The sequence below is a fragment of the Rhodamnia argentea genome, chromosome 5 (assembly GCF_020921035.1).
Source record: "Rhodamnia argentea isolate NSW1041297 chromosome 5, ASM2092103v1, whole genome shotgun sequence".
Classification (NCBI taxonomy): domain Eukaryota; kingdom Viridiplantae; phylum Streptophyta; class Magnoliopsida; order Myrtales; family Myrtaceae; genus Rhodamnia; species Rhodamnia argentea.
In genome coordinates, this window is record NC_063154.1 from 23,168,342 (window position 1) to 23,194,850 (window position 26,509).

At 39.7% G+C, this 26,509-nt stretch overlaps 1 protein-coding gene and 1 pseudogene across 1 annotated transcript; one reads left to right on the plus strand and one right to left on the minus strand.

Annotated features, from left to right (window-relative positions):
- Positions 1-658: 658 nt before the first annotated feature.
- On the plus strand, positions 659-11,446 carry LOC115727092 (protein ENHANCED DOWNY MILDEW 2-like). The gene is made up of 18 exons (XM_048278920.1): positions 659-1,074; positions 1,161-1,257; positions 2,244-2,297; positions 2,402-2,538; positions 3,728-3,824; positions 3,925-4,023; positions 4,706-4,953; positions 5,036-5,122; positions 5,215-5,760; positions 5,876-6,023; positions 6,090-6,191; positions 6,760-6,852; positions 7,656-7,697; positions 8,020-8,130; positions 9,767-9,838; positions 9,978-10,096; positions 10,164-10,227; positions 10,310-11,446. The coding sequence occupies exons 1-18, from the start codon at positions 659-661 to the stop codon at positions 11,444-11,446; spliced, it is 3,669 nt and encodes a 1,222-aa protein (XP_048134877.1).
- A 5,522-nt stretch (positions 11,447-16,968) lies between these two features.
- On the minus strand, positions 16,969-17,311 carry LOC115727091 (annotated as a pseudogene).
- Positions 17,312-26,509: the final 9,198 nt, after the last annotated feature.

Below are 26,509 nucleotides of genomic sequence, written 5' to 3' on the forward strand. Positions count from 1 at the left end.
CCATCAAAATTGCCAAATCAAATATTTTTTCATGAAAATGGTACCGAAAGGGCGTTAGAGTAATCTAGCGTAACCAAATCCCCGAATTCAAAATCTCCGGTTCGCGGAAATAAGATAGTTTTCTCCCGCTATTTTATTTAGGTTTCTAATCAACCTACCGAAAATGATTAGTGGCGACTCCAAATTCAAAATATATTGCATGTTAATCATTTGAACCTTAAGTTGCGATTTGGTATGGACTTGGGAGAGTCCGAGTTAGGTTAGTTAATTAATTAACCCGATAATCCATTAGCCCGAAAATTAACTTGTTTATTTTTTAGGTCGTGACAATGCGAGATTTCAACTTCATTCCTTTCTGTCTCTCCCTCCCCTCCCTCCGTTCCCTCTACTCCTTTTGGTCGATGGGCGTCACTCGTCTGCATCATCTTCATCATCGTTTGATCCTCTCTCGCTTCCTCAAAAGCGAAGTTGTGACGCGGTGGAGCCCACCCGACCGACATGGCCCCTCCCGATTGGCCGGGGCGCATGGTGACGTGTTGGCCACGGCATACCCAATATTTTCTCAACAGGAGAGCAATCACCAGTTTGATTTGGGCCAGACCCGTCACTGCTTTTCGCCGATTTCTCTCTTCCAACTGTAATCCTAGAACCAGGCGACATGGCGTCTTCCGACGACGAGGCGGAGAACTTGCCGGAAAGGGTCTCCACGTACTACTTCGAGGACCACGATGACGAGCCGGTCTCGTTCTCCGTCCTCCCGGTGAGGTGGAGCGACGGGGAGGGCGGCGAGGATGCGGCCGCCGTGGAGACCATATTCTTGCACGGGACTGCCGATAATGGCCTCAGGAAGATTTACAGGGAGGTCAAGTCTTGGAGGTTTGATCTCGGCAGCTCGAGGCCTCAAGTGTCGGTGCTCTCCAAGGACAACGTCTGTTTCAAGCTCGATAAGCCGAGGAGGAGCTTTCAGGATACGATCAGGACCGTGCTGATCACGTTGCACTGCCTGCACTACGCCAGGAATCACCCGGACGCATCCGGACGAGCGCTGTGGACGCACTTGGCTAGAACCTTGGGGTACACTCCTATCAGTGGGTTCTAAGAATTTGCCGTTTGACATCTGCACGTGTTCTGATTTTGCCTTTTCTCAATCTGGTTTAAAGGTTCTATGAGGTCCGGCCTTCTGCGAAGGATTTGCAAGACCATGTGGAGTTAATTAAAGAGGCTATAGGAAGGGATGATGCATTGGCGAAATCCAAGGTTGTTCTTGTTCCTATCATTTCTTTTAGATACATAAACCCCCTTCTTGTGGTGATATTCTGGCCACTGACATGTGGTCGCTATAGAGAAGTTGTAGATTGCTTGTCTATTTCAAATTGTCGTGACAAAAAGTTTAACTGGGACCAGAATTCTGGAGCACCATTTTTGTTAATGATTTTTGTGCGTCCCTGGTGAGGTAAATGAGCTTGTGTCAAGGATGAGAAATGTTTGAGTTGTTGCTTAGGCGTTCATACGACTCCTCTATTACAAAGCAAGCGTCAATGCACAGACCGCTGTTGAATTGCTTGCGATATTTTCATTAGGTTGTAAGTTCCTTCCAATTAAAGTTGAGCATTGATTTGAAGTTGATCAAGTTGGAGTCCATTGCAATTAGAGTTCAACACTGGTCTGATGTTGATGGACTTTCAATGCTGTACTAGTTTAGGGAAGCTCTCAATGGCTGGAAAGTTTTTTACTACTGTCTAGTGTCTATAACTCCAGTGCTATAAGATACAAGTGGCCTTGCTTTTTCTTTTCTTTTTACTACATTTTTTTTTGTCAGGATTGTCTGCAAAGGACCAAAGCTGCTTCAAAAAAAATTTTTTTTTTCTTTGCTGGGATATCCATGGATATTATGTTCGTAACAAATGATTAGAAGAGGCTTCAGAGATTTGTCTTTGTAGGTCGGTGTTGCATGCGTACAGTAACCTGGGTTTGCCTATTCAAGAAAGTGGGGATCATCTTTGTTTTTTGCCAAAGAATGTGAAAGAGATGATTGCTTACTGAAGTGGAATTTTAGATTCAAATTCATGACAAAATCTTGGATCTTCCTTCTTTGTCTGCGATGGGGTAATTATGTCTTGTTAGGAACAATTAGGACTTTTGAAGTTTATGAATTGAATAGTGAAAAGTTGGAGTCTTTTTGGGGTCAGATTGCCATTGTTCATTTGGATGTTCATTAATTGCCGCAAACAAAATTCATGCAGGTTCTGAACAAATTAATGGAAGAGAAGCCCTGGGAGAGGAGTAAATCTGGCAAGGTTAGGTCCTGTGCTTTTTCTTTATCTTATTATATTTTTCTCTGTGCTTTCTGCTATTTTCCTATTATCAGTTCCTCTGAGAAGGTTTTCTTTGGATCTTTTAGAATGTTGCAAACCCTAGTTTTGTCGTGGATGATACCGAAGATGTTGGGATGGAAGATGTTGAAGATGGGACCGCTGAGGAGGATGACTGTTTTGATTCTGTTTGTGCGCTATGTGATGACGGTGGTAACCTTTTATGGTACCTGTCTTCCTCCGTCAGTTTTCTTTTTCCGATATATGCTTTTTTGGTCTGTTAATTTCAAGAAATTTAGTGATTAGAATACTGTTGGTTCCAATTCTTTAGAGCATTCTTCATTCTGGTCCCTGTTCTCATTTTAGTCCCCGAATGAGTGTTTTGCTACCATTTTCATCTCCCTGATGGCATTTGAATGTACTGTTTTGGTTTCTATAGAGGGGCCAAAATGGTCTTAAATTACTGGCTTAAGGACTACAATGGGAAAGTGAAGGTATAGGGAACAGAATAAAGAACGTCCAAAATATTTGGACTAGAATTATAGTTTCTCTTTTAGTTATCCCAGTCTTCCAATTTAATCCTGAGACGGTCTTTCGATTGTTTTGATGCTATTGTATTGCTTCAGTTCCTATGAGAGAAACACACTCTCTCCCTATGAGGGTGGTTGCTTATAGTGGCAATGGTAACTGGGAATCAGCCATGAGTGTAGTCCATTTCTATATTCATCTCACTTTAACAACTATGAGACTATTGGATTTGACCCCGTAAACTAGTCAATCTGGTTCTGACCAGGCTTGGCTTTTAGAAGTTAGTCAGCGTTGTTGAGGGAGAGAGTCCTACTGCTACCCCTAGGATAGACACATAAGCTTTTGCCACTTTGCAAGGGCGATCCTTTTTGTCTGTGTGCTATATGTTTTAAATATTTTATGCTTCTTAGCTAAAATTGAAATTCCGAAGCTTCACAAGCTTGGAAATCAAACCTGGGACTCATATGTGAACCACTGCATGCGTTGACAAAATGGGCTGCATTTGATCAAGTGGTTACATATAAGTATTCTTTTAAAACGCCAATTCACCAGCTAAGCGTTGTCCTGTTACTATCTAACTACTCTCTGGTTTTAAAAACATTAGCGTGGACTCGAAAAATCCAACTTGGTCTATCGTGTACTAGCTTTGATGAAAATTCTCTTTTCTAACTCTGATCTTGCCCAAGGATTATTTGTCCCAATGGGCTTTAGACAATAAAATTTTGGGTAAGTGTGAGTGCGTGATTTTACTTGTTGTATGTCGGATGAATGCTCCTTTTTCTTTTTGGGTAGTTTGTGTTCTTTTAGAGAAGTTTTATGGATGTTCTCATTGCACCTTTTACTTTAGTTTGGTATGCAATATATCTGACAGTTTGTAAGCAATACAGCTGTGAGGGAAAATGTATGAGGTCATTTCATGCTGCTGAAGAACATGGTGAAGGCTCTTTTTGTGATTCTCTTGGATTTTCACAGCATGAAGTTGATGTAGGATGATATTTAATTTTTATTTCTATTTTCCGTTTTGTTTTTAGATGTTATCTTTTTGCTCTGGGTTCTTATTATACTTTTGTCGTGACGTTGACAGGCAATGCAATCTTTTACGTGCGAAAATTGTATACACAACCTGCACCAATGCTTTGCATGTGGGAAGTTGGGGTCCTCTGACAAGTCTTCTGGTGCTGATGTATGTGACAGTAGGAAAAATGCAATTGTTTGGCTTCATATTTTACCACTTAATCTGATTTTCATGATGAAAGCATTAAATTTTGCTCGAGTTTTTTGTTGCTTTGGAAACTTACGCTAAATCTTTTGTAGCTTGCACATGAATCTGAATGCTATATGGTTTTTTCCAAGTTTGATTCAGGTGGAAAATCTACTATTCATGCTTGTCCACACTATCTAGTTACTTCGTAAAAGTCAGCCATGCTTGTGCCCCATAGCGCACGTTTCGGCATAACACGAGCTAACCTGTGAAGCGCGTCTTGCAACTGTTATTTTGAGCTGGAGAAGTCTTTCAAAACATGTTCTAATCAAGCCCCTCTTTTTTATGGGAGAAAAAAGAACTTTCAATATTTTCAAAAAGAGAATGTGTGGGTCGTTTAGCTTAGGAATTGCTTGGTCTATCCCTTCAACATACTCTTGACTTGTGACTGAGATGAGCTTCCTCATGCCTCCTTCTCCCTCCTTGCAAATTTAACACAAAGAATATGACAATCATCAAGTTTTCAGGGCTTGACGTGGATTCATTGGACCCATTACTTGACTCAAGGCATTTAGGATTCTATTCAAGTGCTATTAGATGTCGATTGAGATTGTTCTATAGCTTAGTTGCTTGGATATGTTTTTTGACTCTAATTCCCTATTAGGTCTTCCAATGCATTTCTGCTACATGCGGCCTCTTCTACCATCCCCATTGCGTAGCAAAATTGGTCCATCGCAGAGATAAAGTTCGTGCAGAAACACTTAAGCTGAGGATTGCTGCAGGAGAGAGTTTCACTTGTCCTGTACATAAATGCTGTGTTTGCAACCAAATAGAAAACAAGAAGGAACATAATACTCAATTTGCTGTATGCCGACAATGCCCCGATTCTTACCATAGAAAATGCTTGCCCAAGTATGTTCTACTGAATGTTTAGATTATTATTGCTTTAGTCTCGTAGTAATTGATCTACGATGCTTCATATGCTTGTGTCCAGGGAAATTATTCTCAAAGGTTCAGATGAAGATGGGATAACAAGGGCGTGGGAGAAGTTACTGCCGAACCGCATATTAATTTATTGTTTGTGAGTACTAATTCAGTAGCTAAGCTTCTTCAGCCTTTAACTCTTAAGCATTTGGCCATCACCTGCTAAAGAACTGTCTTTAACTTTGCCAGAAAGCATGATATTGATGAAGAGATTGAGACTCCAGTTCGAAACCACATCAAGTTTCCTACTATTGGAGCAAATAGGGATGCGGTCGAACTGAAGAGGAAAAGACCGGCATTGGAATTACTCTCTGCCGGAGGGAAAGGTTTAAAGAAGAAACCTGTGGCTTTAGAAGACTCCTCGAAAAGAGCTTCAGAACAACAATGGCTTGGAAAGGAGAAATCTCCTTTTGCAAAGAAAAAAGGTGAAAAAGACAAAAAAGTGAAACTATCAGTTGGACAAGATATAGCCAAGACAGTCAAAGCAACAAATGCATCCAAGAAATTTCACAAGGATACTGCCAAGCCCAGGTCTTTGAAGCCCAGCACATCTTTTACCACGAGGGAGCACACTTCTTTGGGTGAAAGGCTGTATACCTTCATGACAAAACCATCTGAGCAAATACGACCTGGAAAACAAGTTGTACCAGATAGTGAAGAGAAAAGAGCAGTGCAGCCCGCTTTCGAGAAGTCAGATGACTCGCTTCCTACACTAGATGCTGACACAGAGAGGAGGTATATTTGTTCTCGTCTGTAATCTTTGTTGGTATTTAATGATAAGCAAATGTGCAACTGTAGGATGTATTCCATTCTATTTAATTCTTCAATTATGTGTTCCCACGATAAGCAGGCTTTTGAATATAGTGAAAGAGGCTGAATCTTCGATAAGTATGGCAGATGTTATGAAAAGGCAGAATGTGCCATCTACTCATGCACAATATCAGAAGTCAACTGTTGATAAGGCAATCACTATTGGGAAAGTGGAGGGTTCAGTTCAGGTACATACTTATGCACTAACTCAATGCGTCAATAAGGATACTTTAATTGAAAGATCGCATGTGCAGGCTGTTCGAGCAGCTTTGCAGAGGCTAGAGGAAGGAGACAGCAATGAAGACGCAAAAGCAATCTGTGACCCATATGTTCTAGCCCAGATATTTAAGTGGAAGGTTTGGCACCTTCACATTCTATTTTCTGTACTCGTTTTTGAGACTATTTCCCATTCGAGATGTGCTCTCTCTCTCTCTCTCTCTCTAATGTCTGGTGTAATGTGCACCGCTGCTTGATTGAAACAACACTTTGCGGCTGTACTCAAGTTTTTCTCTTAAGTGGAAAAAATAACTAGGCTTTTAAGTTATCAAATTGCTTCCATTTGTGGCCTACTGTGAGCTCAGACTGTAGATTAAGCTTCTTAGCTTTGATGTGGTCCTTTATTTTTTAGCATTGCTTGCATTGGTTATTTGATTTGACCATTCATCAGTTATTTATTTATATATTATGTTCGTGCACTCAGCTGTTTCTTTATCTTTTATAACCATTGGAGATTCATGCATAATTTATCTCCTTTAATTTTTTTTTTTGGCCGATACTCGAGAAAAGGAAAGTACGTTAGTTCACTCACATAGCCAACTCCTGATATTTGTTGCCCTTGCTATACTTCTTATCGAATGCTTTACATCCTGCTGCAATTCTTTTTTTGATGAACAATCTCTCATATGCTGATTTGATTGCCTGCAGGGCAAGCTTGGAGTATATCTTGCACCCTTCAAATATGGTATGCGCTACACTTCCTTTGGTCGACATTTTACGAAAGTGGATAAACTTCAAGAGGTGATGTTTTGTGAATCAGAAGCCTTTTTGGGGTTGGCAATTTGAGTTGGTTTTATGTGCTTCGTTTTACTTTCTTTTTTGGCAACTTGTTACACACGAAAATGAAATATGTAAGTAATGATCAACAAATTGATTTTTGACCTTCTGTTTTGGAGATTTAAAGATTTATGGACCACCTTTCATTTGATAGGGAAAAATAGTACTTACAACATAGAAGGAACCAAATGTGCACCAGCCCCATATGCAAAGTAACACTTCTATGAAGTTCTAGGGGAGTCAACACCTTGCAAATTGTTGCTCTGTTCATGCTTGCCGAAAGCTATTGTGGAATCTCCAGATTTACTTAAATCTGTTGCCATTTCATGGAAATTCTTCTTAATTTTGTGAAATACAACTTCTTGAAACAAGAAAATGTAGGACATATGGATTTCATCAATCACTACTCTCTCTAAAATATATTTGTGGCCCCTTATACCTCATTACAGGTCAGATTTTCTTAATTAAGAAACGAAGATGGATCTTTTCATTTCCTTAGCTTCCTTACTTGGCTTTTTAGTGAGGCTAACATATTTCACGTTTATATTACAGCCCACTAGGTTTAAATTGCTCATAAGCAGTTGTTGACTTATTTGAACTGGTGACAGATTTGTACTTGGCGAGTAATGTGCATCTATATTGTGGGTTTGTTCGTCAGATACATTTGGTTTAAAGAAGTGATATGTCTTGATAGAAGCTTGCATCTTATATTACTGTATGGTTATTGTGGTGAAGTGCAAATTTTAATGATACATCCTTGGATGCAGATTGTTAACAAGCTCCATTGGTATGTTCAGGATGGTGACATGGTAAGAAACGTAATGCTTAGTAGTTTGTTTCCACCTTGATGCTTGAGAATTTTAAATGTAGAAGATCATGATGATTTGTATGTGATTGGCAATATGATTGGCGAGTTTTCTCCTGAGGGATTGAAATTCTGATTGCTTCGCTTGAGCTTATATTCCTACAAATGAATTTGACAATCATCACACCCCCTCGTGTGAATATTTAATCTTTCACCAGTATTTGCCATAAAAAGGAAATCTGCTTCTTACACTTTTCCCCCATCTATGGCTCTGTTCGTACGACGATGATGTCACTCATCCAACTCACAAAAATTGTGTTGAACAGATTGTTGACTTCTGTTGTGGGGCTAATGATTTTAGTCGCTTAATGGCCAAGAAGCTTGAAGAGACCGGAAAGAAGTGCTCTTACAAAAATTATGATATTTTTCCACCAAAGGTAATTTACGCGTGCTACCTTGTTTCATTAAGTTTTATGTGTGAAGAATGTAATTGTTGTCTTTGCAGATGGTTCTGCAGCATGGTATATCCTTTTTTTAACTCATGAAAATCTTTTTAAGTGTGGTTTTTTTGTTGCTATAGTTGGTAAGCTCGTGTCTAGTGGTTGTTCACTTGTTTCACTGGTAATAAAGAAGAGACAATTCCTTAGATTGTGGAATGGAAATTTAGGGTTGCCATAGTTACGGAGTATAGTAGCCGAGGTTAGACTAGGATGGCTATGAAATAATTGTGCTGTCTCAAGCATCCATTTGTACAAGTCATCATGCAATTTGTTCTACTAAGCAGTAGTTTCATTCATGATCACATCCAATATGTTTTTGTAATACAATTGAGTCAAACAGTGTGATTGTATAACTCATGGAAGTTTCCTTTTTCTTTTCTTTTTTTTTCCTAATGGTTTAAAAAGCTCAAGTCAGGTTTAGGATCCTAGGATATGCTAACAGTATTTGGAGGAGCTATGGAACAAACAACACCAGCAATTCTGTGGCTGGTTATGGTTGACGAGTGGTCAAAAGGGATTTGGAGGGAGCTTTTAAGGAGCCTTGGTAGTCAAAGAAAGAGGTACAAAAAGTTTAGGTAAAAACATCTAAAAGTAGAGGCTAGAGTTAAGAGCATTGGAAAGTGAAGGAATCTTGTAATGCGAGCTGGAGCACAAAGGAAAGTGTTCCCAAATGCAAGACTTTAAAACCGACTGGAAAGATGAATTTTGGATGAGAAAGTACTAACATATTTGTGAAACAGGAAAGTTTGAGATAAGAATGCGTCGATGAGTGTGTGCACATTTGATGATAAAGTTGAAACAAGTGTATTCATAGAAAACTGTTTGAAGTGGCTCTAATAAGGATTAGACCAGAGAACTTCGCTTCAGATGTTCTTGGCATACGAGAGGAAGGGGCTATGGAACAGACTCATGAATATCTGAGACAAATATCCTACCCTACAAACGTTGCCCTTCCTAGGCCTTAAACAAGGGCCTGCCTTGTCGTCTCCAGAAATCACGAATCCATACCATAAAACTTTCCAGTCTCTGAAATTTTCTGATCCACAAGATCTACAGAGTGGCAAGTGGAGGAAATACTCACGTCACCAATTCACTTCATCAAGCTAACAGTGCAACTCCAAACATCTAAGGACATCAGACCTTGAGGAAAGAGGGAAAGTGCTTAGAAAGACATAGGAGAAGTGTATGCTATAGAGAATTGTCGGTTGCGGCCAGCTGGCTATATTCTGGAGATCAGAGGGAGGGTCCTAATCCATGGGTCCTGAGAAAGTGGACCACAACAAGGGTCCTGGGAAGATGACTGATGTTGGGCTGCTGAGATTGACTGATAGCATCATCTCTGTTAGGGTCTTTCCAGGCTGTGGCATGGGTTAACCCTTTTGATGCTTTAGCATATTTACTTTGAGCAATTCAGTTTTCACTGAATGCCATGAAGAAGAATAATTGGTCGACTTAGCATTTGCTGGTAATGCTGGTGCTGCTGTGATATCTGTCAAATGTACATTGTAATTGAACCTGGACTTGCCTTCGTGTAAGCCTGGTTTTTTATGCTTTCTCCTTCTTTTGATTGCAGAATAACTTCGAGTTTGAACCAAGGGACTGGATGGCTGTCCAACTAAAAGAGCTACCTTCTGGGTCAAATTTGGTAAGAGGTAGAGTTTTGCTTTACCTTTCCGCATTTTCGTTGGGTTTATTGGCCCTTTTCGCTCTCCTCTCTCCCCCTCTCTGACATATCCATGCATTATTGAATGTTTTGTCATTCTATTATGTTGCTTCCTTAGTAGATCATGGGGCTAAATCCTCCTTTTGGAGTTAGAGCAGCTTTGGCGAACAAGTTTATTGATAAAGCTCTTGAATTCAAACCAAAGCTCCTTGTTCTGATTGTTCCATCAGAAACTGAAAGGTAATTACTTTAATATTAACCCTCTCCTTTGGCTTTGCAAACACTTCAATCTAGTGGTGCATTGCAGATTAGATGAGAAAAAATTTCGGTATGATCTGGTGTGGGAAGACGAACTATTCTTGTCTGGAAAGGTGAAATGGGAGGTTCTATTCATCCTTCCTTCTGATCATATGTTTGCGTCTGATGGATTAACTGTAACCTTTTCATTTTCAGTCATTTTATTTGCCAGGTTCCGTGGATGTGAAGGATAAACAAATTGAGCAGTGGAACAATAAGCCACCATTGCTGTATCTATGGAGCCGTCGTGATTGGACAGCAAAACACAGGACCATAGCCCAAAAGCATGGTCACTTGCCGACGAAGAGTAGGAAGCCACAGTCAAGTGATGACTGCAAAGGATCACTAGATCTTCATTATCTGAAAGATGACCGGACCCTTTGCGTCTGTTCTTCGTCACTTACAAATGATACCTCCATGCCAATGGGTAGGCCTGAAGAAACCAAAGACAGAGTCAATATAGCTGAAGATCAAAAAGGGTGTTTTTCTCGAAATGACAGCAGGAGACAAAGCAGGGAGAGCCAGTCTACTGGTACTTGTACGGGAAAGGCCAATGTACCTTGTTATCCCTCACCCAATTTGAAGATTGGGGAGTCTTCGTCCAATGATCGGTCCTCTAGAGAAAAGGCAGGTGGTAGAGAAATTGTTGAGGAGCCGCCGGCAAAGGTAACCTCTCATCGTCCCTCACCCAAGTGGTCAGTCAATGACCGATCCTCAAGATCACATGAAGCTCCCTTTGAGAAGGAAGTTAGCGGCATGAATTATCAACATGCTGAACCTGGCATGTCTACGTCACATGCTGAGAGCTTTTATGGTGGGCGAGGATCCACTCTCTGTGCTGATGCCAGCAGGATCTACGGACTGAACGACAGTAGATATTATTCAACTCAGAACTTGGAGGGACCGGCGGCTCATATGAGGTACACTGCTAACTACAGACCTAATGTCTCTGAACCTGAAGAGAGATATTGGAGGGACCTGGAGATGTGTTCGCATGGTCAGCAAGTTCTGAATGTGTCTACAAGAAATTACGTGGCAGGTCATGATTGCAGGTATGGTTTTGGACTCATGGGTTCCATGTCTGTATCGTCCCAGCGAGGAGACGTGTCTGCGATGCAACGATATGCTCCCCGTTTGGATGAACTGAATCCAATGAGAATGAACAATGTAAGGCCCGAGGCACCCATGATTCGTGGAAATGAGCACCTTGATCCTAACAGGGGACCGCAATCTGGATATCGAGGCGATGCTTTTGGCTTTGCTGCTGGTCCTCATTGGCCGTACTCTCGATAGAATACTTTCAGCTGGCTTCAAGAATAGGTGCTTGCAGAGGTGGTACTAATCTTTTGTTTTCTTCTTTAAGTGAATGCCTTACCCACTAAAGTTATGATCGAGTTGAATAAACCCCCCTCCCCCCTTCTTTTGACTTCGAATAGTGTATGGTTGAAGAAAACCTCCCCTCTCCCCATCTTTGGACTTCAAGTTGGCTATGCGTGGAATTGGCTCGTCTTTTGCATTGATCTCCCTCTTCTGTCGGATTTCAGCTCCGGTTTAGTTGTCGCAAGAAGGATTTTGAATAGTTCAAAAGTTGGATCATGTGGAATCGGCTCATTGTTTCTGCATCGCCGATTCCAGCTTTGTCTAGCGTCAGTTCAAGTGCTAGAATATGCGAAAACTGCTCTCCACTCATCTTCTGTGCTGATCGCTCTTATCTCAGATTTCAGCTCTGTAACAGTTATTAAGCCTCTGTTAATCACGAGATGGATGTGCAACTATTCCCGCGGGAATTGGCTATTTATGCTATCTTCTGTGTTGATCGTTCTTCTCTCATATTTGAGCTCTGTGTTGTCTTACTATGCTGTGTTTTGATCACGATGATTTGAATGTATGTCGCAATTCATCGAATATATCTATTCCTTTTATCTGGTAATTGTCTGATAGAACTTCTTAAAATCAGCTGTAAGGAAGATACTTCATGTATTTCTGATCTGTTTAATACCCTAGTTGTTTCCACTCCAACATAAGCATGGCTATCTCCGCACCAACTGGGAGTGGTAAAACAGTGCTCTTTGAGCTTTGCATTCTGAGGCTGCTCTCAAGATTTATAACTGACAGAATTGTAATTCATCGACACCAAAGGAACACTTAAGGCAGTAAGTCCCTACAGGAGCTCGACGATTTTATTATTATGAAGTCGGTTTAAAGCTGTAGATTGATTTTGCAAATAGGGTTTTTTTTTTTTTTTTGTTTTTGTGAGTGGATAGAAACATGTGTAACTGCATGGCTAACCCAATATTGAAAGCATCTTAAGGCGGTCAGAGCAAGCTATCATGGGACAAAAGATTTCTCTCTAATATCTAATGCAATGGCTATCATATCAAATGACAAAGACATTATTCGGAAATAGAAATTTCGGTCATGATAATAACAGTTGCTTGCATATCGAGTTTAATCTAATAATTTAAAGGTAGAAATATTGCATGAATTTTCAGTTATATTTTCCCTAGTCAATGGATAGAGAAAACAACAACGTCAGATAATCGAGAGCTTAATGCATTAATCTACCACTAGAAAAGTCGAAAATTTGTATTTTTACATTGTTTGCTCGAAATTCAAATCATAGTGTTTAGTCAAAGCCTAAGCAAAGACCCTAAAATTCTTCGCTTTCTTTGACAATCTGCGAGAAAATTTGGGAGGCCTAATCTCTTTGCTAACAATCAATATTGTCTAGTACGCGTTTCTATTTTGAAGTTAAGTTAGAGGTCATTATTGGCATTTTGGAATCCGTAAGTTTTAGGATAATGGTTATCTCTTCCATAAGACGTATAATTATCCGATTGGAGTATTCATTGAAACAACATATATCATCTATGCTTAAGCTTGATTTGATCTAAACACTTTGAAAATTAATTTTTTCCTATTTGTAAAATGGTGAAGAAACCTTCAAGATTGTATCTAAGGAAAGGCGAAAAATAAAAATAGAAATCCCTCTTCCATTCGTGTAAGGTGTTATCTTTGTATTATTAAATATCACTTGTGCGTGCAAAATAAAAAACTTTGTCGCACGAAATAAAATTTTGGTCCCTGGAAGACTAATTTAATTAGCTTAAGAAGATTAGCAATTAATTTTGATGAGATTAGACCATATAAATACTATCGTTGTACAGTGACTTCACTAAGCAACATCTTTTATTGTGGATACATACTGTGTGCAATAAGAAAAAAAAATCATAAATTTCCATTAGTCTAGTATAAAAATAAATTAAAAAGTTCAAAAAAAAAATTCTGAAAGATAAGGGGAGAGAAGTAACATAAAATCTGTTTTTGAGTGGATAAGGACGGAGGGAGGGACGAAATCCCAAAAAAATCTCTGCTCTCCAGTTTTCTTTTCTCTCTATAAAATCGCTTGCACGAGAGGAGGGAGAAGGCACAACAGCAAAAACTCTCCCTGTTTCCATCCATCATCAATGGCTTCTCGCCGTATGCTTCTCAAGTCATAATTATTTTTGACGACTTTAAGCCTCAGAAGTACCCCATCTTGCGTCATGAAGATGTATGATATGGCGCTTATGAGGTAGGTGTCTGATGCCTATTGTATTATCCCATCTTGCGTCATGAAGATGTATGATATGGCGCTTATGAGGTAGTTGTCTGATGCCTATTGTATTATCCGATTGCCATATGAGTCTTTGAGTTGTCGAATCTGTTTTGCATGGCAGGTCATGATCCCGGGTACGGTCTTGGACTCATGGGTTCCATCACTGTATTGTGACGCGTCTGCGATGCAACAATATGCTCCCCGTTTGGATGGATTGAATCCAATGAGAGCGAACAATACGAGGCCGGAGGCACCCGTGATTCGTGGAAACGGGCTTCTTGATCCTAACGGGGGACTGCAATCTGGATACGGCGGCGATGCTTTTGGCTTTGCTGCTGGTCCTCATTGGCCATACTCTCGATACAATACTTTCGGTTGGCTTCATGAATAGGTGCATGCAGAGGTGGTACTGATCTTTTCTTTTTTGCAGATTATGTGAAACTGGCTATTTATTCTATCTTCTGTGTTGATCATTCTTCTCTCATATTTGAGTCCTGTGTTGTCTTACTATGCTGTGTTTTGATCACGATGATTTGAATGCATGTCGCGATTCATTGAAAATGTCCGTTCCTTTTATCTCAGTGCCGATGGAAGTGGTGAAATACCCCCGCATTCTCTAGTAGGTGCCGTTCGTCCAATTCCTCTATGGTAGTCATGTGCACTTCCTTAATATCTACGGACTACTCGCTTTATGCAAAAGAAATTCGGCATTGCTTGAACTTGAAATTGATGAAGAGCAGTGATCATGGTTTCGCTATAACAAAGACGTTGTGTCGGCAAAGTTGATCACCAGCACAAGGTTTGAAAACCTTGAAGATCCAGACAATTGGATAACTCTTCAAGCTTTGGAAAGATAGTTTTCTATTTTCACCTCTTTTTTTCACTTTATGGGTATTGTAAATATTTGCAGCAACCGAAATGATTGATCTGATGCGGCATCTGCAGAATTGAGCAAAGCTTAAGGAAGTGCATGAGTACCAGAGAGGAATTGGACAAACGGCACCTACTAAAGAATGCGGTGGCATTTTGTTCTTAATTATGGAGGCTAGTTGTTTCCGCTCCAACATAAGCATGGCTATCTCTGTGCCGATTGGAAGTGGTAAAACAGCGCTCTTTGAGCTTTGCATTCTGAGGCTGCTCTCAAGATTTATAACTGGTGAAATTTAATTCATCCATGCCAAAGGAAAGGACAGTAAGTCCCCACAGGAAATCGCCTATCAAGCAGGAGTCGACGGCCTCAACCAAGTTGTTCGACTCGTAAAAATTCCACACCACGGATGAAATGCAAGAATAAAGCATCAGCAATGATTAGTCATTGGATTCAGAGGAGTATTTGAATTTCATCTTGAACCTACCATCTTTAGTAGAGAAACAGGCTCCTCCCTGAATGAACTGCCATTGTGGGATTGCTTTTAATGGCCCTTGCCAGATCCCTACTTCTGCCCATGCCCCCTCCTTCCCCATCAATCTTCACTTCCCCACTCTTCGTGCATTGTCGTGGTTTACAGGTTCTTTCCTTTTTTATTTGGTTTTGGTGCTGCAATGGCGTTGAAGTGAGGAGCATTCGGCATCGTAATCAGCGGATAGAGGCCTGGTCTTGTCATGCTCATCTTCTCTTCTATGTGCTCTCTTCATAATAATCACCCCATCAAGAGCAGGGATGGTTGAGGAGGGCATGCTCATCTTCTCTTCTATGTGCCCTTATAGAATGCAATTTTGTATTTTAGATTCTGAAAATCGGTCAACTTTAGATGGGGCAGAGCTTTTTTTTCCCTTATTTTATTTGTTGTTTTTCTTTATGGGTTTGGGGCATAGTGAGGGGTTGGGGGGGGTAAATTTTTTTTTTTTGGTTATAAGCAGACAGAAAGAGCCTTATCATTTTGAGCAAACTTTTGCGATCCTCGAATTTCTATAGTAGATTTAACTTCTCTTCTCCCCGTGGTTAAATCACACATTCATCCCCCCTCTAGATGATATTGCTAGCTCCTTCAAATGTGAATCAAACCCTCGTCAATGTTCTAGGTTTCGGAACTTGTTAATGACGAAGATCATGACGGAAATGGCTGCATCAACTCACTCCACGCGAGCCAAGGCTATGAAGCTGAATCCCATTCTACTGTGAGCAGATAATCCTTGGCTGCACCACTTTTCCGATGAAACGAAGCAGGCAGAAACTAAAGAAATATAACTTTCAGCGAAATTTTTAGCTCTAACTGGGGGAAAAAAAGAAATAGACAAAATAGCCTCCGAGTAACATCCGGATCGTGTTATAAAGGAAAGGACACAAACCCGGTTCCTCCAAAGGTCAGAACAGGGCATCACATAGCAGGGGTGTTACCTTGTTGAGGGAGGCGTTCCGTCGCTGAGGAAGATCCGGGAAGTGCTCAGAGGATGGAATACTGGAGAGAGAGATACGAAGCCGAGATCGCATAAACACGAATAAGAGAGTTCTGGTTTAGCTGCATTCATGTTCATCGCATAAACAGATTAAACCCTCTTTGACACCCCGTTCATTCGAATAATAAACATGCGACGCAGGGGTTGACCCTGCTACCAACTTAATCCTATCAGGCACGTTTAATGAACCTCAGGATTGTCAAAACCAGATACACCTGGAATATATTGACAGGAATTCATCAGAGGTGGGGAAGATATCAAGAAACACAAATTCACGCTTTAATCATAATGAAATGTACCAGGAAATTGCGGATGTGCACACCAAAAAACATGAGTACATTTACTATAAGTCTAGAGGCCCACACTTGATTGAGATTTCAATAAAGGAGGCACCTCAACTGGCTTGATCCGAGGAAGTTTCCAGTGAAGTGAAGGGCGTTTAGTAGAAGTTTAAGTCAGATTATTCCCCATACACAAAATGAAGAGCTTAATCGGTTGTGATGAGCCAAAATTAAGAACATTCAGCACTTGGGCAGTAATAACATGAGCAAAGGTCATTTCATGCCCATTTTTTTTTTCCCTCGTCTTGGTTGCCTCCATGTTTGGCAGTATGTGTCTTAACTGAATAAATCTAAAAGGTGTTGCACCCCTGATGACTATATTCGGCACACGTTGCGACCGAAAACGCTAGGTGTGAACCAGTTTAGTTTATTTAAAATATTGCCGAAGACGATGGTCAGAGGAAGATAATACCTCGTTTGCCAGTAATTATGACTTGGGATTGATTGCAGCAAGCTGATATCGCAACATCGCGCAACCGTCACCGCTTCTTAAATCCGTACTTGTTGCGTTCGTAGAAGAGATCGGTTTTAGCGCTTCCTAGATTGATGATTTTCGGATGCTGTCCCTGTCCTTCTCCTGCTGCGTGCACTCTTTGCAGAAGTAAGCATCGGAGATTCCCACTCCCTCACAGGGCCACAGATGACGCAGCAGCCCTGAAAAGAACCATAGTTGCACTCGTCGCACACACTTTCCAGAGAGCATGGGCGGACAAAGGAATCGCAAACGGCAATTCCTGGCTGTTTCCTGCACATGATCAAATCAGGATGATGATTGGCCATCTTCTCTGCAACGAGCCTCTAGCTGCAAAACACGGACGTTGGGAAGCTGCAGATAATCAGTTCAGCCACACCATTACAAAGATTCACTACAAAATGAACAGGCTATCATAAGATCGATAAACAAGCAAATTTGAATGAATCACTCAATTGCGATGGTCGATCCTAAACAGAGGGAGGCTTATGACAAGCTCGATCTCTGATCGATCGGATCTTGGCAATCTCTGTCAGTGCCTGATGATCGAGTCCTGAGAATGATTGATTTGCACTCGTGCTAGTGTTAATGAGACGCGGAATTGTGCGGAATTTCGTTTTGACTTTTCTCATGATGTTCGCTCAAGGAAGACATGGCAAACGACAAGTAGGAGGAGGCTATGGCGGAGCTGCGGAAGCTTCTCAGGTACGAACAATGCTTCATTTTCCGAGACTGACCTGAACACACACGCACACTCTCTCTCTCGATCTCTCGACCTGTAAGAGCTGTCCTTAAGCCCTTAAGCGTCATTTAGGATCTCACGCCTTGCGACAAGTAGTTTTCGTTGGATCTGATGGCAGTCAGCAGTTCTTGGATTTCAGCCACAAGTGCCGAGGTCCAAGGCGTCGCATCTGCGAAGGTCAAGCAGAGCAGGTAATGGCTGAGCTGGTGGCTGCCGGCAACTGTTTTGACCCGGTCGAGAGATATTTGAGTAAGTCGAGACAGACTGGAAGCGCTCAATTTCTTCCCAATTATTTGATGATTGTTGTTGGAAAGTAGTTTGTGTACCGTTTGTGAGCATTTCATCCGCATAAAATTGAACAGATGACATCTACATGACCTTAAAAGAAAAGACTATCACTTAGTATGAACTCCCCTGAAAATGGGACCTTTACCACAGAAGAAACAAATAACAATGAAATAAAGTTGTTGTGGAATCCGCTCGTTTAAGAATTAGTGACTCGCAATCTACTATTGTTCTCACACTTGCCCAAAGATTATTATGCTAGCAAAGTCCACCAATTTATAAGCACCGCAGGACAACCCGGCTGTCCATTAAGGTTTTTGCAATTTTTTACCTGTTGAATCCTTATTCTTCCTATTTTCCACCAAAATAAAAAGGCGATTGGGATTTAAGATATATATATTTATATATATATATATTATGTATGGATGTTTTTGCCCCCAAAAGTAATTTAATTGCCGTGTCTTCTTTTTCATGATAGAAATTGCAAGAATGCCAACAGTTATTAGCTTCATCATCAACATCTTTTTCTTGAGAGCTTCGATGATGAAGCCTTAATGTGTATTTGGTAAAGTATCATGTGTTCAAATTAAATTCCTATTAATTATATATTTCAAACCCGTCCATAATACTCATATTTTATTTTTCCAATAAAAAAATTTATTTTTATTTTTCTCCTTTATAGGAGGCTTTTTCCAAATACCATTTAAAAATTGATTGGCCAAATCACCTTTTAGATACTTAATGAATGGATTATTTAAGTTTCTTCTCTCTTTCGTAAATTAGCCATCTCTCTCAATGCGTACAATGTACTACGGAGTCCATGCCGACTAATCTTTTTCATGTTATCTAGACTCCATCGGAATCATATAAGCACTCTATCCCTCATCTTCGGATTGGACCCAATTGTGAAATCGAGGGTTGCGCAAACATAATTATAAACTTTTTCTATACAGACAATGGAATATAACACTTGGAAAACATGTGATAATCTTTTGTAGTCTTATTCTTCACACTAAAACTAATATCGTACTAATTCTTTCAATATTAGAGAAAAAGGAGCCAGCTCAAGAAAGCAAATCAAATGGATATATTCTTTTGGAAGTTTGGAACATCCTCATTCACTTATTTCAGCTAGAAGTGAGCAAGTCGGACCTCCGGAACTAGGAACCACCTGGACAGGACTAGACCAATGGTCCAGTTTTCGGTTTTAGAGGGCGGCGGCCTGTTTTCCAGTTCCAGAGGTATAGGATTGGACCAAACCGCCCAGACCGGACCGAAAGATTTTTTAATTTTTTAATTTCTTATACATAACTCTAAGAAGAAATATCAATTTTCCTTCCTCTGCTTCACCGCCTCTGCTCGGTTCCTCGTGTGTTCTCCGATGGAGTAATGATCTCCTAATACCTCGACACTGAATAAGAAGGAGAAGATGGAGGCAAGTTATCAACTCCACCATCCTCGTCTTCATCAACACGACCCGTCGAACTCTCAACAAGAAGAACAAGAACGACTCCAAAGCACCCCCCCTTTTCGATGCCCTTTACTGCTCGGAGGAACATTGGAGAGGAGAGGACGAAGAAGAGGAACTAGCGAGCGATGGGCTTTTTTGGGAAGGTAGAGATCATAGATTGTTGAGTCGCGGAATCTTGCTCGATCAAGATTTGCTTTGGGAAGATGAGCTGTTCCATAGGACCGGCCAGGACCGGACCCCGGTTCTGAAAATTGGGAACCAGTCCCTTCGGTCCGATTCCCTCGTTTCGACTAGGAACGGACCGGACCGAGAACCTATCACCCCTAATTTTAGCAAAAAGATAAATATTTATGTGGAGTCATGAAAATATATAAAATGTTTACACATATAGTAATATAATAGCGTTTTCACAATATGGCAATAATCCTCGCAAGAGGGGCGAGACAGGGAGGGTTTAGAAAATGTCTCCATTCCTTTATTTCTTTAATTGAGGTCTTTAATATGTGTATAAACTCAGGTTTTAATTATTGCTAATAGCAAAAATAAGGGTTTAGAGACGTTTATTTTCAGCATTAGAAATCAATTATGTTTTTTTGTTCCTTTTTTTAAGTGCAGAATTTAAGTATATGGCTAGATGAAGGGTAGAGCTGTTTATCTTCATTTTGAAAAAAAAAAACTAATTTTTTCCTACATTCGAAAACTAAGAATTATTCATCAACTATAAATTTAGATGACCATGTTACATAATAATATGCCAATTTATAGTTCTACGTTGTACATTATATAATATCGTATGTCTTACGCATTACAATAATGTCAAATTGTCTGAACTGCAAAACATAAATGAATAATAAATAACTTGAGAGAAATAAATAAAGGCAAAGGTATCCCTAAAGAATTCACAAAAAGGCATTTTTTGTAACGAAGAGAAGGCCTTTTTAATTAACTAGAATTTTCTTTTTGGGGGTTGCGGGCCTTTCGGAATTATCTAGAGGTTTGGGTGTCGAGTTTTGGGACAATCTTTAGAATATAATGTTTGATTTTATATTTATACTGGTACATGCGCAATTGCATCTTGGGCCGCAAGCTTTGCCATGTCGCCAAGTGACTGGGCAAACCATATAAGCTTTCGTTCATATGCCCGCAAGGGGATTGCAGTATTTTCGAATTTTCCCTTTGTTTTTTTTGCAATGTACATCGTCTCCTGTTCGTCGTTCACATTGAATCGAGCAACCAGAAGAAAGGAAGGTGTTATCTTGAATTGGAACCCATTTTAGGGACTAGACTAGACTTACTTATGCATTGGTCGAGGCTCGCCTTCCCTTTGTCTTCTTTTCCTCACTGTTTTTCTGGTAGTCTCTGTGTGGAAATGGCCCCATTGTTCCAGTTTGTTCCCTCTCTTTACCATCATCGTCCGCATTTGGGGTCTTAGCTTGCGAAAAAAGGAAAAAAGATCCCACCAAATGACCTCAATTGGGAAAAATTCTACCATAGATATGTCCTAAATCTGTCCTAGAATTGATCTGCACTTTTAGTTTTGCAGGAAACTGTCAAAGAAGCATTGAACCGGCTGGCAATTTGCACAGGCTTTTGAATCTTCGTTCAAGCGCGCAAGAGAGAACAAAACCCAGGGAGGAGAAGGACCAAATTAAGGTCCAATTCGCATCACCCAAAGGTCAAATGGTTCACTGGGGCCTTACCTGCTGAGGATTGACACCGACCACCTAGCCCTCGCACGTGCCGAGCGTGCGAGGCCAGCTAGCAAAGCCAATTTGCGCGCAAAAGGATTTTTCAAAGCTATTAAGAAGAACATATCGTTATGGACCGGTACCAAGATCGAGTCCTAGATAGGCAGACCTCATTTTAATAGCCAGCATAGTAACAATGAAAATAGCTCCTTATTTAGTGAGATTATATGAATAAATGCCTGAACCCAAACGTGTTATTGCTATGGTAGCATGTACAATTATAGGAGGGATGTTTAGTACTAGCTGTCCGCCTAAACCAGAGGCTGTTATATATGCTATAACAAAACTTCGTAAGAAAATAGATAAGGAAATCTATGAAGATTGAATTAGGTCTCAAGACGAAAATCGGTATTTTACTATCAATCACAAGTTTCATGTTTGACGAAGTACTCATACTAGAAATTATAATCAAAGATTACTCTATCAATCACCATCTACTTCAGAGATACCACCTAAAGCATTTGTCAAATACAAAAGTTCAATATCATCCCACAAATTAGTGAATTAGGCAACATTCCTTTGTAGAGAATAACAAACAGCAAACTGATCTTCATAAATTGCATTTCATCATAAATGTGAACTATTTATACAAATAAAAGTACAAATCAAAATGTGGGAGAGAAAAAAGACGCAAGGACGTTTGTCTGCTTAGCTAGTCAAGCATGGACTAGTTCATAGATCCTTGGGTTTCAATTATTAAGGAATAAAGCCTTTACAAATAAAGCCGAAGAATTGGCATTCCATTGCTGTCATTTTATATGTATACGGCTACAATTATCTACATTAAAGCCACTTCCGAATTGGGAAAGTCTAACTTTGGCACGCTTGACGATGGCACTCAAGCCACGGCAAAATTGTTATCTCGATCATCAAAGCAAGGCTACAAGGAGTTTCACACAGAGGTTTGAGACATTAGTGCAACTAGAGTGATGTGGCATGCTAATGGTCTTCTGGGTGTTCTACTAATAGCAAGCCCTAATACTTTAATGTGTAGGTGCAACTCCTAATGGTCATTCACCATAAAAACCTGATTTCACTTATTCGATATTGGGAAGAATTGGAAAACATGGTGCTCTGTACATTTCCATTGGGCATGAATTCGTAACTCAGTGCCATGTTATCCAATTCTTCACAATATCCAATAAGTGAAACGAGATTTTTATGATGAACGACCATTAGGAGTTGCGCCTACACATCAAAGTATCAAACCTTGCTGTTAGTAGAAAACCCAGAAGATCAAAAACATGCCACATCGACTCTAGTTGCACTAATGTCTCAAACCTCCGTGTGAAACTCTTTGTAGTCTTGTTTTGACGGTTGAGATAACAATTTTACCGCAACTTGAGTACCATCGTCAAATGTGTCAAGTAGATTTTTCCAAATCCTCCCTCTCCAATTGCACCATGACTTCATTTGCCGACCGGCCCATGTGGGTCACTTTCGATTTGCTGACTGGATTTCTATGGAACACCACATCCACAGGCATCTCACTTGGAGGCTTCCCTAAATACACATAGCAGGGGTCCTATCGACCGGTCGGGAGAAGCCGTTCTATTCTACACAACTAGAGATTATGTGATCCGAGACTTGATTATGCTGGTGTCACACTGACACCCTTTTGGAACCTATATCGAATGTTTTTCTAACAAGTTAATAAGGTTTTCCTAACTTGTTCATACAGGTTTTCACTTTTGAATTTTTACAAGGTAAAAATCCAATTTTTAGGTTTTCATGCAAATGAGAGATTCTCCTAGTAACCACAATCAAGAAATATAAGTGCCAATAAAGGATCCAATGAATAGGGATAAAAAGCATCAAATGACATTAATAAAGCCCTAGAGGATTAGAGAATGTTTAATTAGGGTTTCGATTTCAAATATGTGCATGATTTGCTCAAAGGGTAAAATTGTCCAATTGTGGGGAATCTAAGTCCAAAACTAAGAAAATTAGATCAAAATAGATAAAACTACCTATTTCCTATTTTTTGAGGTTTTTGAAATTTTTATGATTTTTTCAGAATTTTTACCAAATTTTTATGATTTTTCGAATTTTTTTATCGTTTTCTATTTTTTTTATCCTTGTTTAATGATTTTCGAATTTATTATATTTTATTTAAGAAAATTTATATGGATCGGCTGACCCGACCGGCGCCAAAAGCGCCCGACTTGGACCAAATGGGCCCGGGTTGGCCGAAAAAGACGTAGTATTAGATAATCTTTTTTAACATTTTAAGAATTTTCAATTTTTCATTACATTTTATTTTTTCAGAATTTTTATTTCTGGAAAATTGAGACTGCGACCATGGCACCATCTTAGCCGTATGATCATTTTTAATTTTTATTACGTTTTAAGTTATTATTGTTACCATATGATTTTTGGTCATTTTAATTATTAAAAAATATTTCAAAATAAATAAAATTAAAAAATCAACTAATATATTTTTCATATTTTTTAGGTATTTTCATAATTTATTTTTATTTAAAAATGGTAAAAAATACGAAAAATACCAAATATGGTTAGAAAAATCTGAAAAAGTATTTAATAATTTCATTTAATTGTAATTTCATCTTCTTACTTTGAGTGAGTTATGAAATTTGGTTTGAGCACCTTCAATTTAACTTTGGTGGTTCTAATTTCACATTTCGGGCATAATCCAAACTTGACCTAATTCTAGGGCATTTTTTGGACCAAAGAAGAGAATCTAAGCCGTTAGATCAATCCTAAGGCCACGATTGAAATCCTAGGGTGTCAAATAAGCCAATAAAAATCTAGACAAGTGGGACCAAACCCTAGAGAGAAAGAAGAGAGGGGTGGGTAGCTGAAGAGATAAATATTGAAGACTATATTCGAGATGGTTTAAATCGAAGCTGGGCTACTTGGAGAACAAATTCCTAGCTGCCATGGCTACCCTATAGCCATTACGTAATCACAAAAGAAACGACCGTCCTTAGGCAATACTTGAAAAGTCAGCTGCCTAAGTGTACGTGTGAAAAAAAATAAAAAATAAACTAGAGAATATAAACACGAGGATTTGGTTAACTGTAGGGTGGATATTTGACGACGTTCTTTCAATATCAAAGCTCTATTTTTATGTGAAGTGCTAAATTTATTCATGATCTAATTTCCCAAACAGGCATCATTTTTATTCCAAATTTTTGGACGTTGCCAAAACACATATTTAATATCGTTATTGATTACAAGGCCATTTTCTCGTTTGTGGTGTTTGATTTGTGTGTGAGAGACTATGGATGCAAATAAAATGTTAACTCCAAATGCAACATAAAAATTCAATCTAAATATGTGCAAATGTGACAAAGACATAGCAAATTCAGATTCAATATGATAAGAAAAAAACATGACATTGAAATGGCATGGCAAGAATGCACACATAATGAGAGAATGACATTGACAAATTTGAAATTCGATGAGAAGATAACAGACATGGCAAATACCAAATTCAAGTACAATAAGTATGGAAATAAAATGATGAGTAAGCGGCATGTGACATCATAATTTAAAATATGAGAAAATGACATCACAATTCACTTGAATTGTCACATCCATCGTTGGAGTCGTAAGTAACTGAGTTTCTGCAAATTCATAGCAATTATGTGCATGCAAGCCCACCGTTAGATAGTTCTATCATAGCAATTATGTGCAGGCAAGCTTATCGTTAGATAGTTCTAGATCACATAATAGGAAAAGAGACCATCGTGAGATAATTCTATACAACAACGATTGGCACCAACAACAACCACCAGCAAAAAGGTGTTTTGGGACATGACACCCTATCTTTGAAGCTAAAAAATTTCCTCTAAAAATGCTCCCGTCTTCCGTATGATGTCATTTTAATACCAAATCATACATAGAAAGAGTGAATTATCTACTAGCATTGCATAACAAGAGGAACATGACATGTGCTTTCGGAACTCACCGAGGATCCTTTCCAGATAGAGCAAAAATATTTACCGGCAAAGCAGACTCATAATCAAAATAAAATCTCATCAAAGTAACTACCCATAATCAATTATGACAAAGCTCAAAATCTCCTTCGGATCCCACAAAAAAAAGAATAAGAAAAAACAAACCTTCAGATTGTGGAATCCATCACCAGAGCGCATTGAGATCTTACCAGGCGTATAACTCTCATCAAGCTTAAAATCCACGGAGAGAGCCACCATCTTCAACCAAATCGAATCAAGTCCCAAAGAGCACAATTTACGCTTGTAACCCTCAAAAGCATCGTATCACCAACGGCAATGAGGAGAAATTTCGGTAAATAAAAATCAGGAATTGATGAAGAATCAAACCTGGAGCTTCACTTTCTTTTGAAACTGAACGTTCACCAAATGATTCTGTGCGCAGTCGGATTTGAGTCCTCCCAGGAAAATCACCATAAAAACAAGGCTAACCATCAATTCTCGAAATTCTTACTGAAGCACAGAACTTAGAGAGAGAAGGAGAGAGAGTGTGTACTACTTGTAAGTGTCGAGGTTGTCGCCGCCGCGAAGGGAGGAGAGGGAGGCATCGGCTGGTCAGAGGGTGCACGCAAGAGAGAAGAGCCTGAATTGTTCTCAAACGCACGTGTGAAGGAATTGGCTCTGGCGTGGTATTTTTGGATCAGAACGTATGTAAGCTCTCAACATTACTGACTCTCTACGATGATTTACTGTCAAGCGAGCAGCAAGGAGCAAAAGGTTATGGGGAGAGAGAACCTCGGGACTTATTCAGCTTGATTTTCGCTGATTTAACAGAATCGGTTAAAGTAACATAAGGTTTGATTTGAATGAGTAAGGGCTGTTCTGTTGGAGGAGCCCCGGAAGACGCCAATTTTTTGCGGAACCGAATCCGACTTATCTGCATGAGCCAGGCTGAAGTTGAGGAGGGGCTGTTGACTTGTTCATCATATATTCCTCATTTTGATTTATCTCCAAACTCATTGCCTTTAGCATTCATATCTTGCGAATCCGGCCCATTCTATCAAATCAGAGAGAGTGAGAGAATTTTCGAACTCACACACTCTCTCTCTCTCTCTCTCATAAAACGAGCCACTGGTTCACAAAGCTTGGTCAATTTCTCTCTAAGACACTTGGTATCGAGATTTAGATTGGTTTGTGGAGGCTTATCTCGTAAACAACCATTTGTTTTTTTAAGAGTGAATAATTTTTTTTTGGTAAGGTAAGGTGTATATTGACTTTTCAAAAGCGCTACATACAAAAAAACCATATAACACCCTCGTACCTATAGAAACACAGACGCGTGTCAATAGGTGCAAGGTTGTATAGGCAAAAGGGAGAGCTAT

What these genes read in the sequence shown, in the direction of transcription:
- LOC115727092 (XM_048278920.1), top strand. Translation starts at nt 659, where the DNA reads ATGGCGTCTTCCGACGACGAGGCGGAGAACTTGCCGGAAAGGGTCTCC. An exon ending in ATGCATTGGCGAAATCCAAG is followed by an intron (nt 1,258 to 2,243) that starts GTTGTTCTTGTT and finishes AAATTCATGCAG; the next exon opens with GTTCTGAACAAATTAATGGA. An exon ending in CGCATATTAATTTATTGTTT is followed by an intron (nt 5,123 to 5,214) that starts GTGAGTACTAAT and finishes TAACTTTGCCAG; the next exon opens with AAAGCATGATATTGATGAAG.